General features: G+C 40.6%; 1 protein-coding gene across 2 annotated transcripts in view; it reads left to right on the top strand.

The window, feature by feature from the left end:
- Positions 1-742: 742 nt before the first annotated feature.
- Positions 743-27,665, top strand: part of LOC102289395 (voltage-dependent L-type calcium channel subunit beta-2) — a 66,191-nt gene continuing 39,268 nt past the window's right edge. For both annotated transcript variants that reach the window (XM_005949998.3, XM_014330199.2), the window contains exons 1-2: positions 743-1,231; positions 2,688-2,780. In XM_005949998.3, the coding sequence (XP_005950060.2) occupies positions 1,148-1,231; positions 2,688-2,780 (177 nt within the window). In that variant the 5' untranslated portion in view covers positions 743-1,147. The remainder of the gene's footprint in view (positions 1,232-2,687; positions 2,781-27,665) is intronic.

Consider the following 27,665-nt stretch of genomic DNA (forward strand, 5'->3'; position numbering starts at 1 on the left):
TCACATCTGCCTCTCCTCATTACATCTGGTTCCATGCTTATTATTTAGATAAAGGGGAACTAGCTCTAAAAAAGCAATTTTAATCTAACTACAGCTGCAATAATCAAGTAATGCACATAATAACATATCAGTCTTTGTGATCCAATATTTTTTTTTACTCTTCTTTAAATTAACCAAATTTTTATTTTCTTTGTTTTGTTTTTTATCACTGTTAAAATTCCTGTTAAAACTTTGCACTGTCACAGTATAAGACCCTCACTATGCACCTGTGGCACTTTTACTTTAACACTGTGGTTTATTTCTTTTAGACTGCACTGTTTTTACTCTTTATCGTGCTGCTGCAATACAATAATTTATTAAATAAATTAAAGATCATTGAAGTATCTATCATGTATATGATTCTGAAGTGAGCCATTAGACATGAGTAATTTTACTTTAACTACTTGTGCTGAGACATTTATCATATTTTACTATCTGTATTTGGGCTACATGCATGTTCTTTTGTTTTTGTTTTTGTATTCATTTCTGATAAAATAGTCTTATTTCCTCTGGCTTCCCTCTCTTTGTCCCCACCACCACCTCCACCACCCTGTGGCACCTCTACTTTGGTGCCAACACCTGTGAGCGGCCACATCAGGTTTATATTACAATAACAGCATCGTTTTGTTGATTTAAACACCTCCCAGTAGCTATGACTGATTTCTCTCACTTGTTCAGTTCTGATCATCAAAGTTACTCTGAATTGACGCTTTTCAGTCGTGTTCATGCCGACTATCTGTTTGGATGCTTCTATTCATTTTCATCCCTTTGCGCTGTGAGGAGGCAGAGAGGTGTTGGCGTTGGATGAGGGCTCACGGAGCAGGAGCGCTCTCTCAGCTAGTGTAGGAAGGAGCGAACTGATGAGGGGGCTTTGTGATGCTGAAGGCTATAATATCCGACGACTCACATCATCACCATTATCTTGAACTCGCGAAAAACTACAGCCATTTTTCGCACAAGCTCCTCCTTTAACTCGACTCAAACTTGAAGAGCAGCATTAAACTCTTCAACACTACTATGTAAAAATGCGCTTTTGTCTCGGGCACAGCTGGAGCATCTGTACAACCCGAGAGGTTTTACCGAATATCCGCGTTTTTCAAATGGTGTGATGGTCGTCAACATTAGCCCAACCAACAGAGCAGAAACACCTCCGGACAAACACATGGACGCTCTGGAACATCCCATGTTACAAGTGAGTTAATTCATTTTAATTAAAGCTGACAGTTCCTGTTAAACTGCCACTTTAAACCTTGGCACTGCACGCTGAGAGACGTCAAACAGCTCACCTGCTCTCAACCTGTCCGCTTCCTTTGCGCGTGCTGATGAGCGCAGGTGGCCTCATTAAAGTTTTGATTGAGGTTCGTAAGTCGCGAGGGCGAATCTTTATTTTTTGTTAATTTGTTTTTTGTTTTGTTTTGTTTGTTTGTTTTTACTTATTTGTGGGTCAGGTTTGATATTTGGATATTCACGTTCAGGGACTGAAAATAGTTTGACATGTTGTATTAGTTTAATATCACGACGTTTTGAAGTAAGCTAGCCAGGCCGCTCGTCAAATTAACTCATATTCCCGGAAGTATTTCAATTGTAAAGCCAGTGGTAGAAATTACATATTTACGAGTGTAATGCAAAAAGAACTCTGTTCAAAGTACTGCTGTGTAAACGAAAGTAACTAAGTACTAGGTGCTTTAGCATGTATGGGTGTTTTGGCTGTTTTAGTGGCAGGTAAGCGGCATTTAAGTTTAAAGCTAGTGTGAAGTCTCAAAGAAAAAACATAGTACCTTCATTATTAACAACATTGTAATGTCTAAAACATGTTAAAACGGGTTTTGTGTATTTCTGCAGGTAAAATAATGAAAAAATGATAATAAATTATATATAATTATATAATTGCTCTGTGGAGTAAAGTGAGTTTATTTAACAGGTATAGTGATATCTCTGTTTGGTCCTGGGGTATTTGTCCAGGGGTCTCGACTGAGGGGGACAAAAAAAAGCAGATTTGAAATGAATTTCTTGCATTTCGTGCATTACTTTTCCAGGATGCCACTTTTGAAAAATAAGCTGTCTACCTACACGATTACCTAACCTCCTGAAACACGTCATAACATTACACCTTAAGTGAAAACACTCAAATCTGTAATAAGTAAGAAACAGTGGAAGTCAGTGCTTGGCTGATACTGGCTATAATACTGACTGAATGCTTTGGTATAAAAAATTATTTTATGCTGGAAATGACTCACCAACTCCACTCAACTATGCAACGAAATTCATCAGTGAAGACGGAGGCTGTAATGTTGGAAGCAGAACTGGTCACTCAGATAACTTAAAATTGCTCTATTGGCTTTCATAATCACAGATAATCTTTGTCAGACACAACCTTTTTTGAGATCTCACCCTGTACTTGGAGTTTTCATAGAGAAAACATATTGATAATGAAATTGATCTAACTACAGTTGCTGCATTTGTTGCTAAACATTAATGACTTATGAGTCTCATATTATTTTCTGCTGAATGCATTTTTGCACATGAACTTAAAATTTGTTATGGGGAAAATGTATTAGTTTGCATGGTCTTGTGTATATTCTTTTAAGATTTAAGATTTTAAGATTCCTCATAAACAGTTTTATCCTGTCTTTTTTTGTTGTCTCAAGTCTCAAAGCAAAGGAGCTCGGAGAAAAGGTCGCTTTAAAGGCTCAGATGGAAGCACCTCGTCCGACACCACAACCAACAGCCTTGTTCGCCAGGTAAGGGTGGTGATTTGAATTTTTGCTGATCTCGCCTATCGGTGTCTTGTTTTTGTTATCTCTAAACTATCTGTTGGTGCCTAAAGCCTAAAACCAAAATAGTTTTGTCTTTGAAAAGGTACAACAAAGATGTAGCTGACCACGATAAAAGAGTACCATGAAGTATAATTCAAGTTCCTGGCTGCAGTCACTTCCCGTTGGAATCTAACACTTGTGTGTTTGTATAAATGCCTGACAGTAAATGCAAACTGGTGTAAGAGCTCAGGCTCAGTCATCATCATCCATCAGCAATAAGATGTGCATTGCGATGAAAGCCCTCTGTAAACACTGCTGGGTACAGTATGTTAAATGGAAGCCTCTCATCTGATATGCATCTTCTGTGCACTGAGTGCACAGCGACACTGTGGCCTGTTATAAAGCAGACCCTGTGAGGTACACACTCAGCGAGTCTGGTCTTTGTTGAGCAGACCTGCAAAGGGACAGTATGGGCTGAGTTAAGGATGAACACTCCTGCTTAAATGTTTCTGCCTTTTTTGGAGGAGGCACAGATCGCCTCATCTTTGGCACGGCAGCAGCAGAGCGACGGGAAGCTGGAGGAGGTCAGATCAAAATTGCACCTCCTAGGCTGCTGTCTACTTCATCTCACAGCCACAGAGAAGTTCTCAATGAGGCGCTGCAGCTCAACCGAAGCTGCTCAGGGAGAAATTCCCTGATTTTTTTTTTCTTCCACCACCCTTGGGAGCTAATGTCCATTCCCACAGTCTTCTCCCCCAAATGAGGAGTTCCCCTTCAGTCAGAGTCATCGGTTAGCTGTGCTGCGAACGACTGTCAGTCTGCATCGTCATGTTAGGGAAATGAGAGGGCATTTGAGTGAGAGACAGAAAAGAGATGGTGTGGAGCAGAGGAATTATGCTTTTTGGGAGTCAGACAGTCTCTTTCATGCAGAGCAAAAATATCTTCTTTGAGATATTTGCTGCAAGAGGCCCCCAGAAATAGCAGACCTTCCAGTAACTTCACCTCTGTTTAGATAACAGTGTAAATACTGTTATTCAGTTATGTTTTCATGACAGCATTATGTTCTGACCTTATTTCTCTTTGCCTCATGCTCAGTCATACTTACAGATGTATGAGAGTGTACTCTCTAAGTAGCTATACTCACACCACCACTCACACTCATGATCTCAGTGCCTTTTAATCAGCCTGTCATTTGATGTTGTCTTCACTGTTATTATTTAAACATGCACAACTGGATTTAGGATTTGGAAACCATCTCTCGGCGGGAAACATAACAACCCAGTGCCCGTCTGAGGTGCTGAACCATCCTATATTTAAAATAAAATTACTCTGTCCTTTACTGAATAAGCCTCAGACATGATTTGCCCGCACATGTTAGAGCACAGAACTAAGAGTATAAAGATCTCCCTTAACTGGTTTACCTGATAATCTAGTTGTCAGTTCTATTCAAAAACATAGCAGATCTAATCATTTTTATTATATCAGGTTTTTGGGGTGGAACTTGTAGAGTAACTGTTGCTGTAATGAATGTATAAAAGCATGTAAGGGTGTCAAATAAGTGACTGTCTCCTCAATAAATTACATGATCTCTTGTATATTTTCTGCCTCTCACCCTCCTGTTTAACCTGTTGTTTTTGTGCTTCATAATCCTTTTATACATGTGGGCGTCTTAAGAACATCTCACCAGGGTCACGGTGTGATCAAGCCAACGCAGCTCCGAGCATCAATACAGTCTCGCAGTAACTCCATGCAAACACTCCTAAATGACAGAATTACTCATGCTCTTACAGATAGAGAGGGCAGAGGGCAGATGGGGAGTAGTTTGAGTAGAGAAAGGATGAGAGACATTCTCTGCGGTCATGGTCTGATGCCTGGGAGGGGGAAGTGTGGAGGAGGCTGGGAAGGATGGAGGCTCAGGCAAGACCAGACCGCTCAGCCGTGGGAGTAGCGAGGTCGGTGTTTGTGGAGCTCAGCTCTCCATTGAGAAGGAAGAAGGGCAGAACTGTCATAGATTTGTTAGCAAACTTTACCACCATCAGGTAGACGGTTTATTTTTATTCATGTGAAGGTGGGCTGCTGTGTAAGCAAACGTGCGTCACTGAGTGCAGATTGTTTTGTTTGCTTTGTCCCATCTTTTTCTGCACATGTCGAGGGGTCAAAACTTCGAATAAATAGTGTTGAGATCAGGATCATACAGTGCACTTGGGCGCCCTGCGTAGAGTTCCTTTAACTGCCCAGACATTTACGTCAGCCCGAGATAGAAAAACAGATGGTTCAGCATCAAGTTGATGAAAGCTGATACATGTTTGTCCACCTTGGAGTTATTTTAGGGATCAGCTCCTTATTTTTAGAAAATATATGTGGTGAGACTCAAAGAAAAGGTAGATGTAACTGAGTGGAAATAGTAGCTGGTAAACTTAGATTAGCAAAAGTATAAATAACAACACAACATGTAAAATCTGTAAAAAAATATTTTAGAGAAAGGTCATGTGTATGACAATTTTTTTCTCTCTGAGAAGTTGTCAGACAACTAGCCAAGACTTCACCGGCGCTGGAGTCTGGGAGTTTTACATGGATGAATATGAATCCAGGGACTTCTGGGCTTATGTGCTAAGCTGACTGATTGTGTGTTTGTGAATGACTAAGCAGGTATAATAAACAGCCAGCTTCGACATCATGAATTTGCGAGCCTCTTGACAACAGAGAATTGAATGTAGTCATTTCTAAACTTACAACTGGCGTAAGTGTCCACTGTGAGTGATCGTCCATTTGTAAACTGGCACTGTGTTTAGAGTGTCTGCTTTTGCTTAATGCATCCTGGGAAATCAGCCAGTCCTCCGTGACCCTGAATAATAATAAACTTTCTTTATATAGCACTTCTCTAAAAACAGAGTTAACAAAGTACTTTAGAGAGGGTGAGAAACAAAATGCAGAACAAACAACAGGATTAAATACTAGCAGAGGGATGGCTTAAAAGTGAGTCTATAAAAGCTTGGCCCAGTTAGTGAATAAAACAAAAAGACACAGACCTTGCAAGGATACTTCTCGCAGGTTATTTCAGGTTTTACAAAAGCATTACTCTTTTTCAAACAAGCCAGGAAAACTGTCAGATGAGTTTCAACTCAGGGTGTCAGTCTGCCCTTTGCCTCTTGGGTAAAGATATGAAATGATTATAGATATAGGTTTCTTTGAATTCCTTTGACTTTACTGACTCCACTGAGTTGACTGGAGTGTAATCAGATGACAAATCTGCCTTACATCATGCTGATAGGCACATCGTTTTCGAGAATACAGTCATAAATGTAGAACTTTTAAGGCAATGAGGTCTGAACTGCCAACCCACCTGTGTCCATCATAATGAAGAACAAACCTGCAAGTGCAACACACAAAGCTTTCTTGCCACTGTCTGAGCTACATCATTTTTATAGGCTGACACCACAAATTTACACCAAGGTAGCACAAAAATTTACATTGCATTATTTTTCCTCTCAGTATGATAAATCACTGCCATCTATCTAGCAGTACAACGCAAGGACTCATACATATTAAAAATGTTTTAATTGTTGATAAAGTTCATAGGATATTTACACTTTACACTTTAATCTACACTGTGAAATCACCCACTGGTTTGCAAAGACCCATTTTGAAGTGTTTTCACCATCGTCATTGTGGCGATATCGTATTCTCCTTGGCTATCAACTGATCAAACTCAAGCTGTTAGCTCATGAGCATATCCTCTATTTTTAAAATGTACAAAATAGACTTAATTTTTATTCAGCATGGCCCAAAACAAGCGACTGATCACATAAACTAGTCAGCAAAGAGTTTAGAGGTCAAATCTCAGAGCCGTTTTCCCATATGCTTATAGGAGAGGAAATGTTTTTACAGAGCTGTTGCCCCCTGTTGGCCTTTAAAGAGAATGCAGGTATAAGGTGCTTCTCTGCTGACTTGTTCAGTCTTCTCTGTTTGGCTAATTTATGTTCTACTACTGTTTAAAAGCACTGCTGCCATGTTGGATTGTGAAGTTGGGGATGGTGGGGCTAATACTGACTGGGTAAATCTGACATGAGCAGCTGAAAATTTCAACTCTGGATTTTTGACTTCCTGCTTCAAATGTGAGTGCGGTAGAAAAATGTTTACTGGATATAACCTCTTGGCTCCACTCTTGTTAGTTGCCAATTAAAATAAGATATTCAGTCTTTATGTCATTTGTTTTCAATAGAAATTCAATATTAGAGAAAGCAGACAGTTAAAAATTGAAGAATAGATTCAATATAAGGAGCACCTGCTCAGGGGAGGATAATTTGCGTGCGCCGGGTGAGGTGCTGAAATGATATACAGTGAAAAATGAGATTCAGTGTTTAGTAGTTGAGACTGTGATTTGCATAACTCACAGAGCATTATGTCATAATTAACCTACTGCTGCTTCCCACACTTGTTATGTTTATGTAAATGGTTGCACCAAGCTTCCCACTTCCCCTCTGTGTTGTCCGCCTCCTTCTGGCTCTTTCACCTCTCCATGATGTCTCCCACTCCCGTAACTTTCCACAGTATATTGGTACAGTTTGACCTGCTCTGTCTGTAGAGATGGATTTGCAGATGAAAGTCTGCGTGAATGCATGTGGTGAACACATAAAAACCCATTCCCATTCACTCAGTGATTGCAACCATTTTCCTTCTCATCGTTCACTTTATTATTATTTTAGTCAGTGGAGAAAAGGAATGACGCAAAGAGCTCGTTATGGTTCTGATCAAATCTGACAGCCTGTCTGTTTTCATGCCATGGATATGTTACATATGCACTGGTGGTATGGAGTGACTGCCATTGGAAATCTCAAAGATCAATTGTAGCATTAACCCTGCAGACCTTTTCTGAACTTTAAGCAACAAATGTCAAGATTTTTCCAATAGTAAATATTTCTGGAGAACAGTATGTAATGTCTGGCTTCAGACTGCAGTAATGTTGGCCAGAGTAAAATACTGTACATGAGCGAAAATCTGGAAACAAAAAAAGCAACCGTAAAACACTACTGCTGCTCAGTCTGCTGTTGCAGCAGTGCCAGACTGCCATCTAGTGGACAAACACTGTTATTGGGGTTATTTAACTGAGTGGAAATACATGGATAGCCAAATATGGTTGCAAAGCTGTAAGTGATGTAACAGTATGATTTTTATCTAATAATACTGACACTGAAGCCACAAATGTGGAATTCATTGTTCAGTCTGTTGTTTTTTTAATAAGTGACAAGCAAAGCAACAAAGAGAAAGGCGCACATTGTTATCACTACATCAAAGCATGCCCTGCTTTCACAGTTGACCTGAATCCTCCATGCATCCTCCCACTCCTCAGTCCTGCTGATAAATTAATTTGGCAGTGAGCTGATCCATTAACCACCTAGTGGCCAAGGTCACAGCCGAGTTATTACGAGTGATCCTCATCCTCCACTCAAATAATATCTATCTAAATAGCAGGTACTGTATTAGATGAATCACGGATGAGAGAGAGAAAGATAAAAAGTTTTGCTGATCATGCAAATTAACTCATTCACTGCCATTGACGTCTATAGCCGTCAATGGCAGTGAATGAGTCAATGGGTTTAACTCATTCACTGCCAATGGCTGGCAGTGAATGAGTTAAGAGACTGTCATCATGTTTCAACGACTGGAGACTGCAGGCCATGACTGAAATTCATGAGAGTGCACATTTTTATACATTTGCTTTAGCCTGTAAGTGCTTATTATTTTCATTATCAATCTTTCAGCCGGATTAAAGCTGTAATTGGCTGGTCTTTGAAAAATAAAAGGCCTAAAATGAAAGGTAGCATCGTTTAGGTGTGTTTTTCAGATGAATAAAAAAAAAAAAAAACAATAGTCATATCATTATCACAAAAAAAACATCCATCCTCAAAGTTGTGGCGTAAAACACAAATTTCCATTCTCTTTTTTTGTGCTTTAATCATAAGATGGATTCATTTAATTAGCTCCTTCTTATGCCTTGAAAGCTTGCTCTTACTGCCCCTATGATTGATTGAGACTGTCTTCTGCATAGTGATGCAGATCCGGGGGGAAGAATAGACACATCTCTCACTGTTACATTACTTTCATGATCACAGTGAGTTCCTAGTACCTAACAGTGTGTGCATGTTAACTCATGTAAAAGCAGAAACTGGTGCAGATTCTTGGGTAAAGTACCTCAGGTATGACTGCGAAGATGCATCCAGAGAGGCTGTAATGAACCCAAATTAAACTGGGAGTACTTCAATGTGGAGACCTGTTTCCCTGCAGTATTATCCATGACATCAGCAGCTGAGCGATTATTACCATTGAAGGGTGACAGCCTCTGACAGGCTAACTGATAGACATGATTCCCCTCTCACTGTAAGGTGCACAGCTCTGTGTTTATAATTGTGCCTTTCCATCACCGCAGACACATGTCAGCCTGTGAAATATTGGCAGTAAACTAAAAAGGCTTCAACGATAATAAAAGATCACGGCAGGTTTATGTTGTCAGACTTGAGGAGATGAATAGATACGTGTATATTATCACTGATGAGCACAAAGTTTCACAACAGGCCACACAGCATCAGTCCAGGGTGCAGGGTTATTGTGTAGAGAAATACTCTTTCTAATAACGTTTTAATATAACACTAATAGACATAGATTATGGCACAAATACACAAAGGTCCTCTCAAGGTGCTGTATATTGTAGGGTAAAATCCCCACCTCAGATAACGCCCTATGAGCAAGCACTTTGTGACCGTGGGAAAGAAAAAGTCACTTTTAACAGGAAGCAAACCTCTGGCAGAGCTAGGCTCAGAGAGGGCCAGACATCGGCTCTGTCTAGTTGGGGTTTAAGGGGAAAGAGAAAATAAGAAAGAGAGGATATTCATGAAAACAGATTACTGAACAGTTTAGAAAAAGCCCCTGTTGACTGAATGCTCACTGATTATATTATAATGTGTTTTGTTTGTTCACACGGCACAAAATTGGCTGAATTAAAAAAAACAGAGTGAGGCAAGATAATTAAAGTCTTACTAAGCATGCAGATCTGAGATTACTGACATTTTCATTTAATTCTCCATGTTTGTGAGCGTATTACAGAAGACGTTGAAGCGATTATTTCATTAAAAAATTCCTCGCATTAACATGCACTTTCTTTAGGATCTAAAACTCTCCCTCAAATATCCCAAAATTAAAACTTGTTATGTTGACGTGCATTTGCTTTTTTACATTTCTCATCAATAAAATTTCAGCAAAAAAAAAAATTGACCTGGCTCTCATTTTAGCCCTGAAATACCCCATCTGTCTTTAGGTAAATCTTTTAAAACCTCAGTTAAAGCCAATGTGTTGAAGAATAAATTATGATACTTGACCTAATGCTTGATATTTTTATTTTCGTAAGTAGTAGGCGCCTGGGAAATCACTTGTGATTCATGGAGACAGAAAACTGGGTTTGTTTTTATCTTGACGCAGCACTTTGTGAAAGCAGAAATCATGTTGTTATTCTACTGACAAACTGCAGCCTGTCCCACCTCAGCCTGAGAGTAAGTGATGATGTCTTCAACATCAGAATCAGCTCTGCACAATATAAGAGTGGAGCAAACTAAAAAAGTTGAAGGTAGGTGACAATGGGGGAGGGATGCTTAAGCTCGGTTTATACATGTGCTCAGTGCTGTCCTTTTATTGTTAGCATGAAAGAAAAGCTCATTTGTTTTAGAATCTGTTTGGCTCCTCACTTTTTAATAATCTGCTGATGCAAAAGCAAAGGCTTCCCGTTTAAAATAAAATGAAATTATGTATTTTGGCTGAAATCAGTGTTGCTTTTATTGGCTTTATTAGCTCCAGTTGTAAATCTGTATTTTCAGGGAATCTTTGCTGTCAGTGCTCATAAAACTATATTTGCTACACCATTTTCAAAATACATTACTTTGATGATTTAACTGAAATCACTGCTGGAAAGGTTCAAAGTTAAAATCTATGTATCCAGCTGGCTTTGCAAGTAGAGATGCAAAAGCACATCCACAGTCATGCTGTATAATTGAATATTACCCGTGACCCACCCCTCTCTACCACAGTTGTCCTGTGGCATGAAGCGGGTATGTGCATTTATGGCTGACACAGCATTTGTGATGGAGTAGTGAGGCCGGATGTCCTTCTGGACTCAATCACCTGAACACAGTGGGAAAGGATAATAGTGGAGAGGAGGTGTGAGATGAGACGGGAGGGGAAAGAAACAAACACGCCAGCTCTGCAGTCACACAAAGCACTCCAGCATGACTGAACTGTGCGAGTGACTTCCCCCTGCACCACAGGCAGCGTTGTGCTGTTCCTCCGCTCGCAGCATGAGACACACACTGTTTCTGTTACATTAAAAGCACAGTGCAGTCTCTTCAGCAACCAGTAGCTGTCTCAGTGCCTGTCCTCACACAGAGAAAGTAAGAAGGGTAATCCAGTGCAAATGAGGACTGAGTCATGGCATAAGAAGAAATAAAAGGAGTGGAGCATAAAAAGTCAAGATAGCCACAGTGTGTGTGTCAAGCTTTTAAAAGCCGACTGAACCCTGGATGAATGAAGGAGGGGCAGGGAATATAGAGGATGTGTCGTCTATTAGGAAGCAAGGGACAGCGGTCAGTAAAGGACACTCAGAACTCCACCTCCTCCCTGTGCCAAGAAGGAACTTACGCGTGGTAATGAGTGGGTCTAAATCCACTAGCAGCTGAACCAGTGTGCCAGCCTGCAACTGTACGTCTCTGCCACAGCACAGCAGCGCTGCAGAGGATTTGGCAGCACAGAGGCTCTGCCAGAGCGTGCACAGATTTTGGGGTGGGGTAAACTCAGATGGACACTCTGCTGCAACAGTCTGGAGATGGGTAGAAGAGGAGGAAGAAGAGCAAGGAGTATTTGAATCTGACTTTTGAATCTCCAGAGTTTCTGAGTAAGGGGGCAGATAAGGTGCACACGTGAGGAGGGGTGGACAGAAGTAGGGGGCAGGTGTGGATACGACAGCCCTCTGCTAACTCTTCCATCAAGGATCCCTGCTGTCCTCGTTATCTGCTTTGCACCTTTTGGTGGTCCACAACCCTGTGGGCCAAGTCTGAAGGCATGGACCGAGGCTGAGTAGATGCTGCTGCCTGACAGGGAGTCTGTGAGACGGCCGTCAGTTCCTCCCCTCCCTGGTCCCCTTCATGCCGTGCTGTGGTCTGGGCCATCGCCGGAGAGCAGAGCTTCCATATGTGAGTTTGTGGCTTTGATGCTGATTTATCACACAGGATAGACTACATGTGATAGTGAGAGAATGAGAGGCGATGAAGCCTACAGTTGCCAGCATATGTGCAAAGACTAATTGTTTCAGGATGAATAATTCAGAGGTTATTTGGCAGGTGTTTCCATGCATGCACAACTTTACTGAAAATGTCAGCGCTGCTTGAAAGCACCAGTCTGAAGAGTCAGTGGATGCCTGCCAGCTTTTTCCCTCGATGTTGATCACTGTTGTCTGCTGCTGTAGATCTCTATCCAGAAACAATCCTGAGTGCTGCAGGATTTAACTGAAATATTTCAGTTGCCTGAACTGACCTGACAGTTTTCTGCAGAGCTCTGTTTTCACTCTGCATGCTGCCAGACATGATAAATGTTTTATTCCATATTTATTCCAGGGTTTGGAGAGAGAGCTGTGAGGTGGTAATGTTTTTGAATGCTGTGGGTTCACAATGCAGGCACATGCTCTGTTGACAGTTTGACTTTATTGGGTTTTGCTTGTTTATTTCTTGCGTCTTTTATGTGCTAGTGTCTGCAATCAGAAGCTCATTACAACGAGTCTACTGTGGCTGTTCAGCTTAATGAAATGCAGTGAGAGGAAAATGTGGGTGTTTTTCTTCTAATAGCTATGACTCCGAGATGGAAAATTTGATGACACATGCATTTATTTCTCTACTGTCCTGTGCATTCTTAATTTTGTCAGTCAGCCTCAGTGGGTTTTTGTGCACTCCTTTACGTACAGCACAAAGAAAGGGAATGTCTTCTGCTTTTTGCAGCCTCCAGTGTTCGTCAATAGAGCAATGTAAAAATGAATCATGTTTTCCCTCTTCCACAATTCCCCAGTACTGCAGAAAAAGACAAGCATTGCATTTTGCCACTAGATGGCCACATTTCACTTTTGAGTCTTCCACTCAAACACATACTGTACATGCAGATCTGTCTTTTATGCACAGAGAGAAAATGCCTCACCGCCATTAAAGCCCAAAGATAAAGTTTTCATGAGGTAGACTTTTTTATATAATTATCTAAAATGAGTTATGAAGTCATCCACAGATCTGAGATGGTAACTTGTTCGCCTCTGGGACAAAATGTCCTGAGCACAAAAAAAAAAACCCGTCAGAATGACGAAAACTGTGACATCTAAGCACATAAAAGTCTTAACGGCAGTGTGAAGTCATCCTTGATTTTTTTTTACAAGAGTAAATATTCAATCTTCAGACAGCAACAGTCAACTATACCCATGTGTTAATCAAAAATGGCATTTTTGAAGATTTGCTTCTTTGTGTCATGTGAAAGTAAACTTCATATGTGGGTTTCCAAATGTTGGGCAGGCAAGGTTTACACTTTTTAGACAATGAGTAATACATTTATTGGAAAAAAAATTATACACAATTACATAATTGTTTGTTTTATCCCAATTTAGTATGAAAGTAAACCTGAAGTTTCATGTGAACACGGGCTGCCAGAGCAGGTGTAAGATTGTGGCAGTGAAATATATAATAATAGTACAGTACTGAGACAACAAAAACATGTTTCAGTAGAATATTTAAAAATATTTTTTTACTTTAAATTTGTGCTTAATTTAAAATGTCCAAAAGAAAAGAGAAACCTGTATCAGTGCTCTAAAGGAAATCTTCATGAGTACATAAATAAATTAGTATCACCCAGTTGTTCCAAAAAAGAACTCATGGGTTCATAATTCATTATGTGATACTTTGAGCAGCAAGTAATACACCAGTTGTGTCTTCTAAATTCAGCCAGAAGCAGCCTTCTCTCATTCAGAGAGCTCTTTGAAAAGGGTCCAAGGCATTTGGGCCCATTATGATTATTATTGTCTGTCTTGAAATGCTTCTGAACTGGAACAACAACGTTATCGCAGATATTATAGAGAAGGAAAAAATGCCAGTGTGATCCTGTGCACATTGCTCTAGTTTGGTTACGCAGTCTGGTTTTGTGTGACATGCGCTGCAGTAGGCTGGATCAACATTTACTGTACAACTGAGTAAGCTTTAATTTAACTGATGAGTGGATTAGTGTAGGACCAGCTGTGGAAACGCCACACCGGAGCATCTAAGCCCCATGTGTGAGGTGTTTGCATGAAAACAAACCATTCGCTGTGGTGGAGTATCACTGGCAGCATGTGTTTGTGTTTAATGACTGTGCACAAAGTAAGCATGGGAAAATTAATATAATGAGTAGAGTTTTTGGCAGAGGGCGGTGCAGCGCTGAACTTTAGTGGACCCTAGCTGCCGTGACACGCCACTCTTTCTATGACACTCCTCTCACATGTTTCCAATATGGAGCACCAAACCGCCGTTTTACGTCTGAAATGGGGCGGAACACAATTCTGCTCTCGATGGAATGTGGAGCACGGAGACCTGGCCGGATGGGACTCCGTCTGACAGAATGAATAGCCAGCCTCAGACACTCCTCACGGAAACTCAGTTAATTGAAGACAGCAGGGCCTACTCCATTCCACCTTTTGTTTTCTAGGCCTTCTTGCTTGCATGATGCAGCACCAGTAGCTAGTGACATCTGAGGAAACCAACCTGAGCTCTTTTCCTGCAGTAGAAATGCTGATAAACTCTTTAAAGGTACATGTGAAACAATGTAGCACAGTTTCTTTTCTATAGTCAGTGTATCGTGAGGCGCATCCAGGTGTGTTTCGAGATCGGGATTTGGTGGGAATATTAATGCATTATTCATCTGCCAAAAAAAGTTATCAATGAATTTGCTGTATCTTAGTTTGTATCTACTCACTCCCCAGCCATCAGGATAACAAAGAGAAAACAGAGAAAAAACAAAACTACCTACTGTATCAGGACAGATAATCTGACAGTATAACAGATAACATAAAAGATGGGCATAGCCTTTATGACCACCTCTGTGTTTTGACGCCAGATGTGACAACCAAGTGCTTGATCTGAAACTGCCTACTTACTGGCTAATGATTTTGGATTAACAAGTTATTAGCCGGTTAGCATGTCTTGAATTATCCTCCTTTGTGAAATCTTAAAATTACCATAATTTACAAAAAGGACTTCATGTTCTACTTGACAAGATTTAAAACTAGCAACTGAGCACATAAGGTCATCAGAAAAGTCTTTGCTGAGGTAACGGAGAGAGGAAGAAAGGAAACCGTCAAGTCGCCCCCTGGTGTAATTTATAAAGAATGCAGGTTTAAGACACTTGTGCGTTTTTCGACCTGGATGCAACATCCATCTGGAAGACCATTTGATGGATTATGTGAATGTATAAGGAGGCAAGGTATGCTAGCAGAGGGGTGATACAACTCACAACTAGACTGTTTAAACGTGCCTTTGTCTGATGCTATAGTAAGAAGTGACCACATGTCAGATGACATAGAGGCTGTTTTGTGCCTGGACACAAAATATACACAGTGGACACTGACCTAATTGTTATTGACAGCTCTCTGAGGCTATGCAGCAGTGCTGTGAGCTACCTGCTAACTTTAGCATGGTACCAAGTTAACAGAAACACTGCTAATGTGGTGTGGTTTTTAATGCTTAATGACTTAAATGGTCATATTAATCATGTTATTATTTGATTTGGGCACAAAACACAAATGGCTGACGTGGTTGTCATGTGATACATTATACTGTCATAAGACAGATGTTTGGACGTAAATAACAAAATGGTGATGAAAATTCATCCTGCTGGGACTTGTCTGCCGTTCATAAAATAGTCCTTGAGAGATTTAAAAGAAAACAAACATGGACCTCACGGTGGGAAAAGAGGAAACATCAGGGATCATAAATTTCAGGAGTAGCCATGTTTTTAACATTTTGTCTTGGCTTATTCAAGAGATGTAGCTATGTAGCAGGTAAGTAAAAACTTTGAGCTGTTAGGTGGACTAAAGAAACCAGACAGAGAATGAGAAAATACTGGAATATTCTCAGACAAAGATATTTTTTTCCCAGAAACAATTGAGTTTGTGTGTTCTTGTGGTGAGTGAGCTGAGCTCCCATAACAAAAGGGTGACCTGGAATTCCCAGTTTTCCAGGCACCGGGATGGACGCCCAGATAGGAGTGCCGAGCCAGCGCAGACTAAATTGGAGCAGGGTTTCCTTGGCAGCAATTGTGCGTTTTTTCACTTATCCAGAGAATATGGAAATGTCCAGGAACTGAGCCGTTAATTGGCCACAGAGGCTCTGAAGAATGTCTTGGATTTAGGTGGATTTTTTTTTTACTGTGTTTACGTCACAGCTGGACTGGAAAGTGTGATCTATACACTATCTGTGGAAGCCTATGAAGAGTATAGCTCCAGCCCGGAAACACTGATGTCAGTGACACAGTGCGCATTGACCCCGTTTAAGTTACGGCTGGCAGTCTGAGTTTTAAAACTCTCAGTGGTCTGGAAATAGTGAGGTCATGGGTAAGGAGATGCTTCTCCCATCCTACAAAATGTACTGATTCCTCATTAATCTTCCTAATATGTCTACAATAAATCATCACTGTCACAACCTGGCTCAAAAGTATGTGACGAGAGGGAGGCCAACTAGGGTCTTAAATGACGCCAAATGTGTAATTAGAGAAATTAAGAAACAATACAATAGGGCATATCTGTCAACGGGTCAGTACCTTTGTAGTGTCAGTGATGAATGAGTGTGAATATAAAAGATCAAAGAATAAACGGGGCTGTCAGTCAGCCAACCAGGTTAAGGTCTGCTTTATATTCTCCTGAGCTCAGCCCATTCAGGTGTGTTGCATCAGGAAACTCATGCAGCTTATTCACTGTGTGTAGGGCATCGATCAACTAGGATGTAGCAAAATGCTGCACACTGCTTTCAGGTTTGATTCCTCTGTTCAGCTCCACGGATCAGATTCCTGGAAGAACTGAAAGACAGAGCCAACAAGGAAAGGACAGCAAAGCATGCATCCAGCATGAGGCCATCAAGCTGCAAGCTGGGCTTGTTTGTCTGCTTGCCTTATTCAAGTCACTGTTTTATTTTAAGAACTGCATGCAGACAAATACTGCATGACTATAAGATCTGTGGTTCTGGCTTGTAAAAAGGCGACATAAAAAAGCTGTGGGGAAAATCCTGAGGAAAGCAGGGAGACCTGTACCAAATTTCATGCCGATACCTCCAGTAAGAGCTTGGCAATCAGTGCGTATAAAACTTAACCTCATTATGATAAAGTGTCGAAATTATACTGGGAAAGTTTTGAAATATGGTTTCTGAGAGTCTCAGAAACACAACTTCTTTGCCTGTTTGCTGCTTTCTAACCAATTGAGATGAATGCATATGAAATAATTTAGTGTTCATTGCCAAACTTAAAAGAGACCTGTAAATGTGAGGACTTTGCAGGCACTGCAATATATTTAAGTGCATAGTGCGTTACCAGTGTAGTCCAAGTTGACTTCAGATAATCAACAAGCTCCTCTGTCTATAATTTAGTCCCCGACGTCCTCTGACAGCTCTTTGGTCTCACTAATGGTGGTGAAGAGGTTGAAATGGAACAAACTAACTCTGTGGACAGGTGGGCCTTAGACACTTCAGGTCAGGAGTCTGTAACTGATTGGCTGTCAATAGGCGGGAGTCAAATTTATGGCTAAACTGTATCAGATTAAATACTTATTTCAATCAATGCCAAGAAAAATGACTTTTACTCCTTATGTAATGTGTTTTTCTGGATATTCTTTCTTTCTGCATTAAAATAAAACTACCATAAAAATGAGTGACTGTTCATTTCTTTGGAAGTGAGCAATTTTACAAATTCAGCAGGGGATCAGATATATTTCCCCCACTGCCTTCACTTAATCTCTTATCTTTACTTTTCAGTTTGCTTCTAACATACCTTGTGATGACTGTACTTTATGTAATTTTCTTCTACTAACAGCCCACAGATATTATGAAATCATGCACATCGTGCTGACACAAGAGTGCTAGCAGAGTCGTTTGCTCAGCTCACACCCATTAAATTGGCACCTCTGATAGAAAGGGCACCCAGGCCAAACTGAGCATCACTTAAAACAGGAGCAGATGTTCTTTGAGGCCAATTAACAGGAGAGAGATGCAGACAACCTTGTGCACCAGAGGAGGGCTGCTGGCCCATATGGATACTAGAGACAGTTAATTAGAGTGGCAGATGTTAAAAATGGACCAGGAGCCGAGTAAAGCAAGAGTTTTCACTATATGTTTGTAATTTTGTGGTTGGCATTGATTATTTTAATGAGCTGGTCTCACCGGTAGCCAAGATTTTCCACATTAAAGTAACAAGATAGTAGAAGTAAAAATTTAAAAAGATGGCCTCAGATATTACGTGAAGTGTTCATGTATAGAGCTGCTATGATTAGTCAATTAATTGCTCTGTCAATCAAAGGAAAGTTTACTGACGTGTTTGTTTGCCAAACATCCTTCAGCTACAACCTCTCGCAGGTAACAGGGTTTTTTTTAGCCACAAAAGATTGTGGCAGAGAAATCAAGTAAAAAAAATTAAAAGTTTCCATCAAGCTATAACTGAAGAAAGAGCACATCTCAGATAAATTTTGAAGACTGTTAATAAAAGACTCACAGAACACCCTTCCCTTATAAAAGCTGCAAGCTGTTTTGGCACCTTTTTAAATTCCTTTTCAAACACTAGTTGTTCTGCTTGTTTATGTGCGGTCTGTAGACTTTTCTGCCACTGCTGATCCAGAGATCCGCCGCTGCTCTGTGGCTCAATTTCACCCAAATGCAGCCACTCAAATCAGCACTTACAGCCTCAGAACTCTTCACTGATCTTTTATGAGTAGTCCGGATCAACTTGAACAAACAGACTGCAAGAAGTGTGGAGAGGAGATGTTGGTGAGATTTTGCAGAGGAAGCTACAAAAGTCAGCATTTAGAGGCTTGATCAGAGAGCAGTGGAGCCACTTACTTAAGAGATTAAATGGAGAGTCACCGAGCATTTTCTTACTGTCTGTCATGCTATTTATCTCTTAGCAAAGTGGTACCATGACAACAGGTGCCAGCTGGGTGAGAAGATGTACTCCAGAGATTGAGGGAGAGATGGAGGATGCTAGAGAGCAAGGAAGGAGACTGGCTCTAGGTAGGTGGCAAAGAGCAGGGATGAAACAAATAAAAGCACGATAATAAAAGGAGAGGTACCTACAGCAGATGAAGATGAGGTCAGTCACTTTAAGTTTTGCTCCAGTGCTCCCGCTTATTTCCTGCCTGATATCTGTACATGCCAGTGACCTGCCAGTCAGGGCTCTCCTCCAAAGACTCGTATGTTCATCCTAATACTTCTATAAGCTCACCCTGGGGAGCTGGCCACAAAGATCTGATTGGGCGCGTGCTGTGGCTCAGCAGGGCGGGGTTAAACCTGCTGGGATGTTTCATATTCATACTCTGCTCAAATACATAATCAGTCCATCAGGTCACTGTGTGCTGTGAGGAGGAAAACACTTTTGAGTTTTGCTGGATATTTCTGGACTTTTCTAGTTTTGTAACGTAGCCTGAAAAAAAAAACTTGAAAACTCTGCGCGTGGCGTGCTCTGATCCGCTGACAGATGCTGGATTCAGTCAGAGCAAGCGTTTCGGGCTCGCGGGTTTGCAGGGCACATGATGACCAATGGCTGAGCGCGACGTGCCCCCGGCCATCACCCCTGATCCCGCACAGACCTCCCCACGCAACAGGCTGCGGGGCTAAAATCTGCTGAGGAGGGGGCTCCTCTCGCCACATTACTGGCCTTCCTCTCGTTGCCATGATCAAACAAACCAAGAATAAAAATGTCTCATGGGTAAGTGAGGTGTGCTCCTGTAGAGTGAGCGTGCTCCTCTTCTCTTGAAGTGCTCTGTCATCTCTGTTTTTACTCTGTATTCTGTGGCATTTGCAAAACATCTGAAAACAATGTAACATTTTGCGTCACTATTGATATGATTTCGTGGTTTAACAGATTATGCAGAGGCTATTCCAGTGTGTTTTCATTGATTTTTTTTTTTTTATGCTGCTGTACTCAGTGGCTATTCCAAACTGAGGCTTAGAGATTTAGGTATTATATAACTACAAGCTACTACATACCCACTTTATGAAATCTGGTTATCAGTCTGCCAACTCTGCCTCTGCCAGGAAGTACGCCAGATGTTGATGGGTTGAATTTCTAGTTGATGGCAGTTCAAGTTGAACTCTCCATGAAAGGTGCATTGTTCTTGTTTTGTTTTTTTAATAAAACAGCAGATAAACTGGCACCTTTTGTTAAGATGTCATAGTTTGTTTGTTTTTTCTAATGTGTGTGAGTTTGATATCTGAGTCTTTGCCAGTGCAGACGGATCAGGGCAGATTAGAATGAGAGTGGCTTTGCGAGGATGAAATCAGCTACTTGAAAACGGGGGTGGGGCAGGGAGGAGAGAGTTGGGGACGGAGGTATGTTTACTATCAAATCTACTTTCTTTCTGTCTGTGGACCTTTTTCTCTTTCTCATTCTGCAGACATACGACCTGCCAGAAACTCACACAGCCTCCTTTTACACATTTTATGATCCCTCTTGCTGCTGAAGTTCTTGTAAGTCAGGTGCAAGTGACACCATAATAGTGCAAGGAGCCCGGGGCTTATTTCTCCTTATACACCATATGTTGAGCTGTCCTAAACAAGCGTTCATGTTTTACCCTGTGAATGTTTTGCATTTCTGTCCAGTATATCGTACATGTGCACATGTGCATGAATCGAGATGTGCTTATGTGTTTTCCTCCGGAGGGAAACGCTGCTCTACTTTCCCTCGACCTACCCATATGGCAAATATGTCATGCTACTGCTTTCTACAGCCCAGCTCTCTGTCCTCACTCTGACTGAGCCTGACTTCTTCTACACAAACAGAGCTGGAAAGTTGATTACTTTAAAACACTTTAAAGTCTGCTGAACTAGTAAAGAGGCTAGTAAGGAGAAAAGACATGCACTTAAGCATTGTCTTTGTTTAGTTTGTGTTTTTATGGCTGATGATATCAAAGGGATAGTTCACCCTAAAATCCAGTTTACATATTTTTCCACTTGGCAGTAGTGCTGTTAGCTGTTTCTATCTACATGATTTTGGTATAAATCGTCCAGTTTTGAAAATATCTGCTCTTAAATTGGTTACGTCTCTTACATATAATTGAATTGCAGTGTCTTTCAAGAAATCAAGACACAGTTAGTTTAAAAAACAACAACAACAAGAAACATGGCCAGTAGGAACTATTTTTGTTCTACAGAGCTTCCCACCATCCATATCTGTAATAAGAGGCTCATGTTGGTGGAAGTTTGACAGGCTATAAACATTAATTGTGTCCTACCTCAGTTGAGCTAACTATGGGTTTGTGTGTGTGTGTGTGTAGACAAAAGAAAGAATATGTGATTTCTGTATTGGGCTTGTAGTTAGCAAAGAAAAACTCTTGCAAATGAAAAGTGCTTTATCTTTTGACAATTAATTATTTCACCACATTTCATGGAAGTCGGCTACAAGAATTTAAGAGTTCCTGCATTTAAGTGCATAGTTTAATCTGACAGTGGTACAAAAGATGACGTCAAAACCAGACAATCATAAAAATATTAAATGGAGTTTCATCCATTTGTTTTCATGGCAGGTTACATTTTTATCCAATGCAGACATCAGAAAAAATATCAGCAATCTGAGCTCATGACAAGAAATTGAAGATAAGCTCTTTCTGGGACAGTGGTGCGGCTGCCCCTCTGTTGGTCTTCCTTGGTCTCTTGTGTTCTGGGGGCCTCTGGATGTCTGGAGTCTTCATCTCCTCCATACCTGCTTCATGCCCTGGAGGACGGGGCTGTGGCTCCCCACACCCTCTAGCAGATCATTACATGAGGGAACCTTTTAAATACAAGCGCGCTCACGCTTACAGGTGTACACACGGGGACTCACACACACAAACTACACCCTTTTTGGCTCCTACCTCAAAGCACACTGTGCGCTGTCGATCTTACGTGCTGCACAATAATGTTTAATATTTAGTATTTACTGTTATATTCCCATATATCATCGTGATGTTGTTTATTATGTTGCTCTTTTTTTTTCTTCTGCTTGTTTTTTCTTTTTTCTTTCTCAACAGGTGATCCAGGTGATTGATATGTGTATTTTTTGTCTGCCTATTTTGTTGGTTTTTGTTTTTTGCCCTTTATCCCCGTCCCTCTTCCCCGCTGTTTTTCTTTCCCTCTTTCTTTCTCCCCTTTCTTTTCCCCAGTCAAGTCTGTCCCGTATTTAGCAGGTTCAAATAAAATAAACAATAAAAGGTGAATCAAATAGACCAATACGGCAAGGCTGGGATGGTCAATTTGGTAAAGTAAATCTTTCTGATGGCAAAAGAGCAAAACAGGATGGGCAAAAAAAAAAAAAAAAGAAAGAAAGAAATTGAAGATAAGACGTTTTCTGTGTAGAAGGAAAAATGTTTAAAGTTACAACATTAATTAAGACTATTGCAAACACACCAAAGTATAAGGTCTGCTTCCTTTGTGTTATTAGCTAAGTTGTCACAGGAACAGGAGTATATTACTGTTGGTTGTTTTTCATTATAGTGGAAATTGTAATATGAGTAAACATAAAGTAGTTAAAAATGATTTACAGCCTAAATCTAGCCACCAGCTGTTGCCCAAGTGCTGGATCAACAGACAGAACGATGGCCCTGCAGCCAGAAGGACAACAACTTTGCCACATGAACTAACAGCTGGCTTTGCCTTTTTTCCCTCTCCACACCCATAATTCAACTGACAATATAGCAAAACTGCTTACACATACATCAATTTGGTATTAATTTTATTCAAAAACTCTTGACCTGCCTGATGCAGTGGCAGCACCTCTGCAGTGCACTGATCCCAAGTATCTCCTTGTCTATGCAATAAGCCTAATGACTTTGAGGGCCACATTCATAATCACAGGGGTGGGCAGTGTCAGGAGGATTAGGACTCCAGATGGTGCTGTTACTGCCTGACTGTCTGTCTGGCAACGAATGTACAGCTGCAGGAGGTCACATGTTTTTACTACAGCGGTAAGCTCTGCCTCTGCAGCCGAGACGCACAGCATCACAGACTCCTGTCACCTCTAACAGCTGATACAGTGTTTCTGGGGTTTTAAGGTATGCTTTGTGTGCAGTGGGTGTGTTTTCAGTCTGCCTTTTATAGCACTGCAAAGTTTAGTGGACCATGCAACAGATGTCATGCTATCAAATTAAAGCTTAATGCCCGGTCTGGGAAAGAAAAACACTTCAGAGCTAACCATGACACCGCAGAGGTTAAACACTCCACCGTGTGTGTCCGTCCACTCATGCCCGGGTCACTGTGTGGGTTTGATCTGCCTTAGAGAGACTCCAGCTAGCTTCACTCGACATGAGGGATAACACTTGCTGTTGGAAGAGCTCTCAAGTATGCTCATCTTATTTCCTCTCCTAGATATCACCTCAGCAGTGACACCGGTTGCATTTAAGAGCAACTCCCCAGGAAGCACAGCAGTCAGTGTTATCCCTTTTGACTGAAGCAGAGAGGTTGGCTTTTTTTTTTATGCCAGGCGTCAGCTGCTTGCACCCCTGGGTCATGGTACTCTGAACAAAAACCAGGGGATTTGCATAATTCATTACAGTCGCTGTGGAGCGGAGAGGCGACACAGGTGTCCCGGGCATTGTGGGAGAACGAGCATGTCTAAGAAGCCAAAGGTAAAAAGGAAAAAAAAGAAAATTACATACAACCTGTTCTTGAACCTGTTCTTGTTTCTGTGTAATCAGCAGCTTACTTCTCTCTTCAGAGCTTGTACTATTAGTTGTAGCACTGGATTGTTTTTCTCAAAGCTTTTTTTTTATTGCTAGTGTTTTTTCTGTTTGTAGTGCTTGCTGCTTCCAGGTTTGTTTGTGATGACGTCGACAGTCTGCCGTACTGTATATCCTGTCTGTGAGGTCTGTTATCATGGGCCTATACTGCTGGAATTCCATGCAATATACATTAAGTGAAGCTTAGTTTTTAATCATGGGTTGTTGTGGGACTGTGTCTTGTATAAAGCCACTGATGCGCAGAAGGCGTTGCTGCAGGTGAAAGGCAAGCTGCAGGGTCATCTTTCTCTTCACATGTGAAGAGAACTCCAGCTGGTCCAGTGAAAGAGTCAAACAGCTAAATGCTTTGTGGCAGACTCTTTCTTTTATAGTGCAGGACCATTTACCCTGTGTTATTTTATATATATGGCAGTAAAGCTTTTGTCTTGTGAGTCCTCATAATTCCTTGCCTGCTTGTGGCAGACTTTGATTGTTTTGTTTTGTTTAGTTCATGAATTTTTAGAAGCAGTAAAGGAAGTTGTATTGTGCTGTTAGATTATATGATTATTTTTATATCATTGTAAAATGACTAAAAAGTGAATGTCTTTGTAAATCTTTGACTAATCTAGATGAAAATGCTAAGAGCATTTTTTTTAATTGACATTACATATTTACATATTTACATTTATTGGAATTTTTCTGTCAGGTGAGAAATGATGAGACAAGGCAGCACAAATAAATATTGCAAAGGTCATGCACTTAAACGCGCACGAGTGGGAAATCACTCGTAAAACCTTTGCCCCAGATCACGTGTGCTGTAAAACATCAGTAATGTAGTAGAATAAAACTTTTTTATTAACAAACAACAACAAAAAAATAAAAATTCTGCACACACATAATATATTTCTAAATGTTTAGTAGTTTAGTCCACAATCTACCACAAAGGTAGGTAAATTTGCAATGCTATATGATAAATTAACATAATATTATAAAATAGACCAGTACAGATTTTATTTGAGTATTTTGGATAGCAAGAAGCAAAACATAGAGGGAGTAGGATAATGACTCCTGTAGGCTGGAGCCTTCCTCTTCCCACAGTGACTTCAAGCGACCAGATCTTCACAGTTCTAACCATGTTTCATGTCAGTCATTTCTTCTGCTCTAAATCCTGGATTGGTTGAATGGCCAAAGCAGATTTAAATCTCCTTACTGAGAGAAGCAATCATTACAAAGTGAGTCAGGGGATCAAGTGGACATAAGCAATAACCCCTGTGGGTGTTTTTATGTGGAAGGTGGATTGTCATCCCTCCAGAATAAGGATGCACTCTACATAGAGAAAGATTGAATGGCACAAGGGACAATTGCCTTACAGCAAGACGCAGGTCTGCACAAAAGTGGATGAGACTACGTTGTATACATGTGCTGTGACAGGAAACTAAACTCATCGCGGTGTGTTCAGAGACATGGGTCTGAAAATGGACCAGTAACTAACCCAAATACAGTTTTTATAATCACAACCACACTTCCCCCCAGCTCTGTGGAGCTTTTTAGTGCCTTTGTGCTCTTTTTCTTTTTTAATTCACTCTCACTGCTTTCATAGTGTGAGATTATTCCCAGTTGTTCTTCTCAGGGGGGAAAAAGGGAACAAACAACTAATGGCAGGCAGTGTTAGTGATTAGATATTTTCCAGCCAACTAATATACTCATTGTATGAAATATACTAGTTGTAAAAAGGTCAACTAGTCTAAAGGATAGAAAACACTTAACATTCAAACTATTTTGTGTGTATTTTGTATGAAATCATTAATCAAATCATGTTTCAAATGTTGCTGAAATGTGCAGCACATGACAACAGGTGTAACATTGCAAAGAATAGTTTGCAGAACTTAGCTAATCTTAGCAGTGCTGGCAGCAGTAGTCCTGGTTTCTTCCAGGCTAATTTCCACACCACGGTGCAGAATGTGGTTACACCTGGCTTCATTTGTTTGGTTATTCCAGTTTATTCAGTCAGAGCCCACATGGCGCTGCAGCGCCAATTAGTGGCAGGTGGCACTGTAACATCTTTTGAACTGGTAATTGTCATTGTAGATGTATAAAAGAAGCTGTTGCTGTTAGCGTTTTTGGTGCCAAATAGCAAGGGCAGAAATGTTTAAACGTCTAATCGCACACATTCCTCTTAGTGACTAGCTGATGTGCTCAGTGGAGTCTTTCTCTCAGGAGCTGGTAGACAAAAACTGGACTACAAAACAAAGCTGTCTTATTAAACACATGGCACAGAAATATTTATCTAGTAAATATATATTTAACGACAGCTCCATGTCAGGACTGTTTCAATTATCTCTCTATGGCCAAAAGTTTAATGTAAGTCAAGAAATCAATATAAGTCAGTGTCTTAAGTGAGCTTGTATGTGAACTGAATTACCAGCTGTCAGGCCATACATTTAACTGATTAAAAATGACTGGGCCCAGGCTCTGTGCCAGAACCGTTTGGAGTGATGAAAGTGTTTCTCTGTCTTTGTCCATCTTGTGCCGTCAGTGGATCATACAACTACTGCATTTGATACTTATGAAAATGTGTTTGCACACACAGTGTGAGTGCATCATCCTCTTCTTGTGTGTTCCTGACCTACACGTGACTTTATTGGTCAGAGCAGTACCGATTTGATGACTGAAGAGTTTTTCCTATGAGTCCATGTGGAACAGCCAATGCGTTGATGTGTTCAGCGAGCGTGAAGTGAGTCAGTTTAGCACCACACACTGCACTGCAGCCACCAGAAGTTGTACATTGTTGTTGAGTACAGTAATAAATGCCAGCGCTTCGGACTTCATCAAGTGTTTGCTTCCCTTAGCTGTTCACAAACTCTGAGCTCATGATCTTCATTCCCTTTGGCGTGCTTGACAAGCTTCCTTTGTCTCCACGGACTAAACACATCTTGGGACGGGTAAGATGGGGTCAACTTTTCAGTAAAGGCTTTGCGATTTCTTTGCTTTCTTTCTTTGGAAATTTCATGTTCTCTTTTATAATTATTTTATTTTAAGAACAGATGAGAAATGTAAGTGGTATGGGCGCAGGTTCAATGCTATTCTTAGGTTTGGTACACATGCTAGCGGGATGCCCTTTGGTGATGTGGGGGAAGCAGCAGTCGAACTGTCGAGATGCTCCGAGAGGCAACAGGAAGCAGAACAGCTGTGGCTTCTGTCTCTCTTTCTCATCCGTCTCTTTTTCTTTCTCCATTATTTTTCTCCGTGTATCTCTCTCTCATTCCCCCTCCTCTTCGTTCTCTCACCATCTGTAATTAGAGATGGTCCCTGGGCTCAAGTGGCCCTGCATGTACTGTAGCTAGGTAACATCAGTCAGATGTTGGCTGCAGGCCCTGTGGGTTTTATTAGATTAGAATCACAGTCAGGGGATGGATTCTCCAGCTTCATCTGGAAATTTTGCATCGGGATGCTATTCCACCTTAATCCTTTATACTCATTTTTATCTGATGTAAACAGTAACTTTTGTTTTGTTATTTTGTTATTAAAAGTATCAGTACTTTATATTTTCTCAAAAACCTGTCTTTCAGTTTAATAAAAATAAGCCAAAACTTTCAAATCTGTGCTTTATTACAATAGATTTGTAAATGTCTTCATCCATGTTATTTATAAATGTAAAGCTATAGCAAGCAGAAATTATCTATGCCACTTTACGCCCAAAGATAACAAAAAAAGCATTTTTGCTGTTCAGTTATTAAGATGTCATAGCTTGTTTACAGAAACCAAACTGACAATACTGTAATTTCTTGATAAGGATTCATTTGTAGGTATTTGTAGGTTACCACTTGCATGTATTAAATTAAAGAAATTAACCCAAAAAAGATATAATGTCTTAATTAGTGAATTTT

Source organism: Haplochromis burtoni, unplaced genomic scaffold (genome assembly GCF_018398535.1).
Source record: "Haplochromis burtoni strain Fernald_Lab_line unplaced genomic scaffold, NCSU_Asbu1 Contig_705, whole genome shotgun sequence".
In the NCBI taxonomy this organism is placed as follows: domain Eukaryota; kingdom Metazoa; phylum Chordata; class Actinopteri; order Cichliformes; family Cichlidae; genus Haplochromis; species Haplochromis burtoni.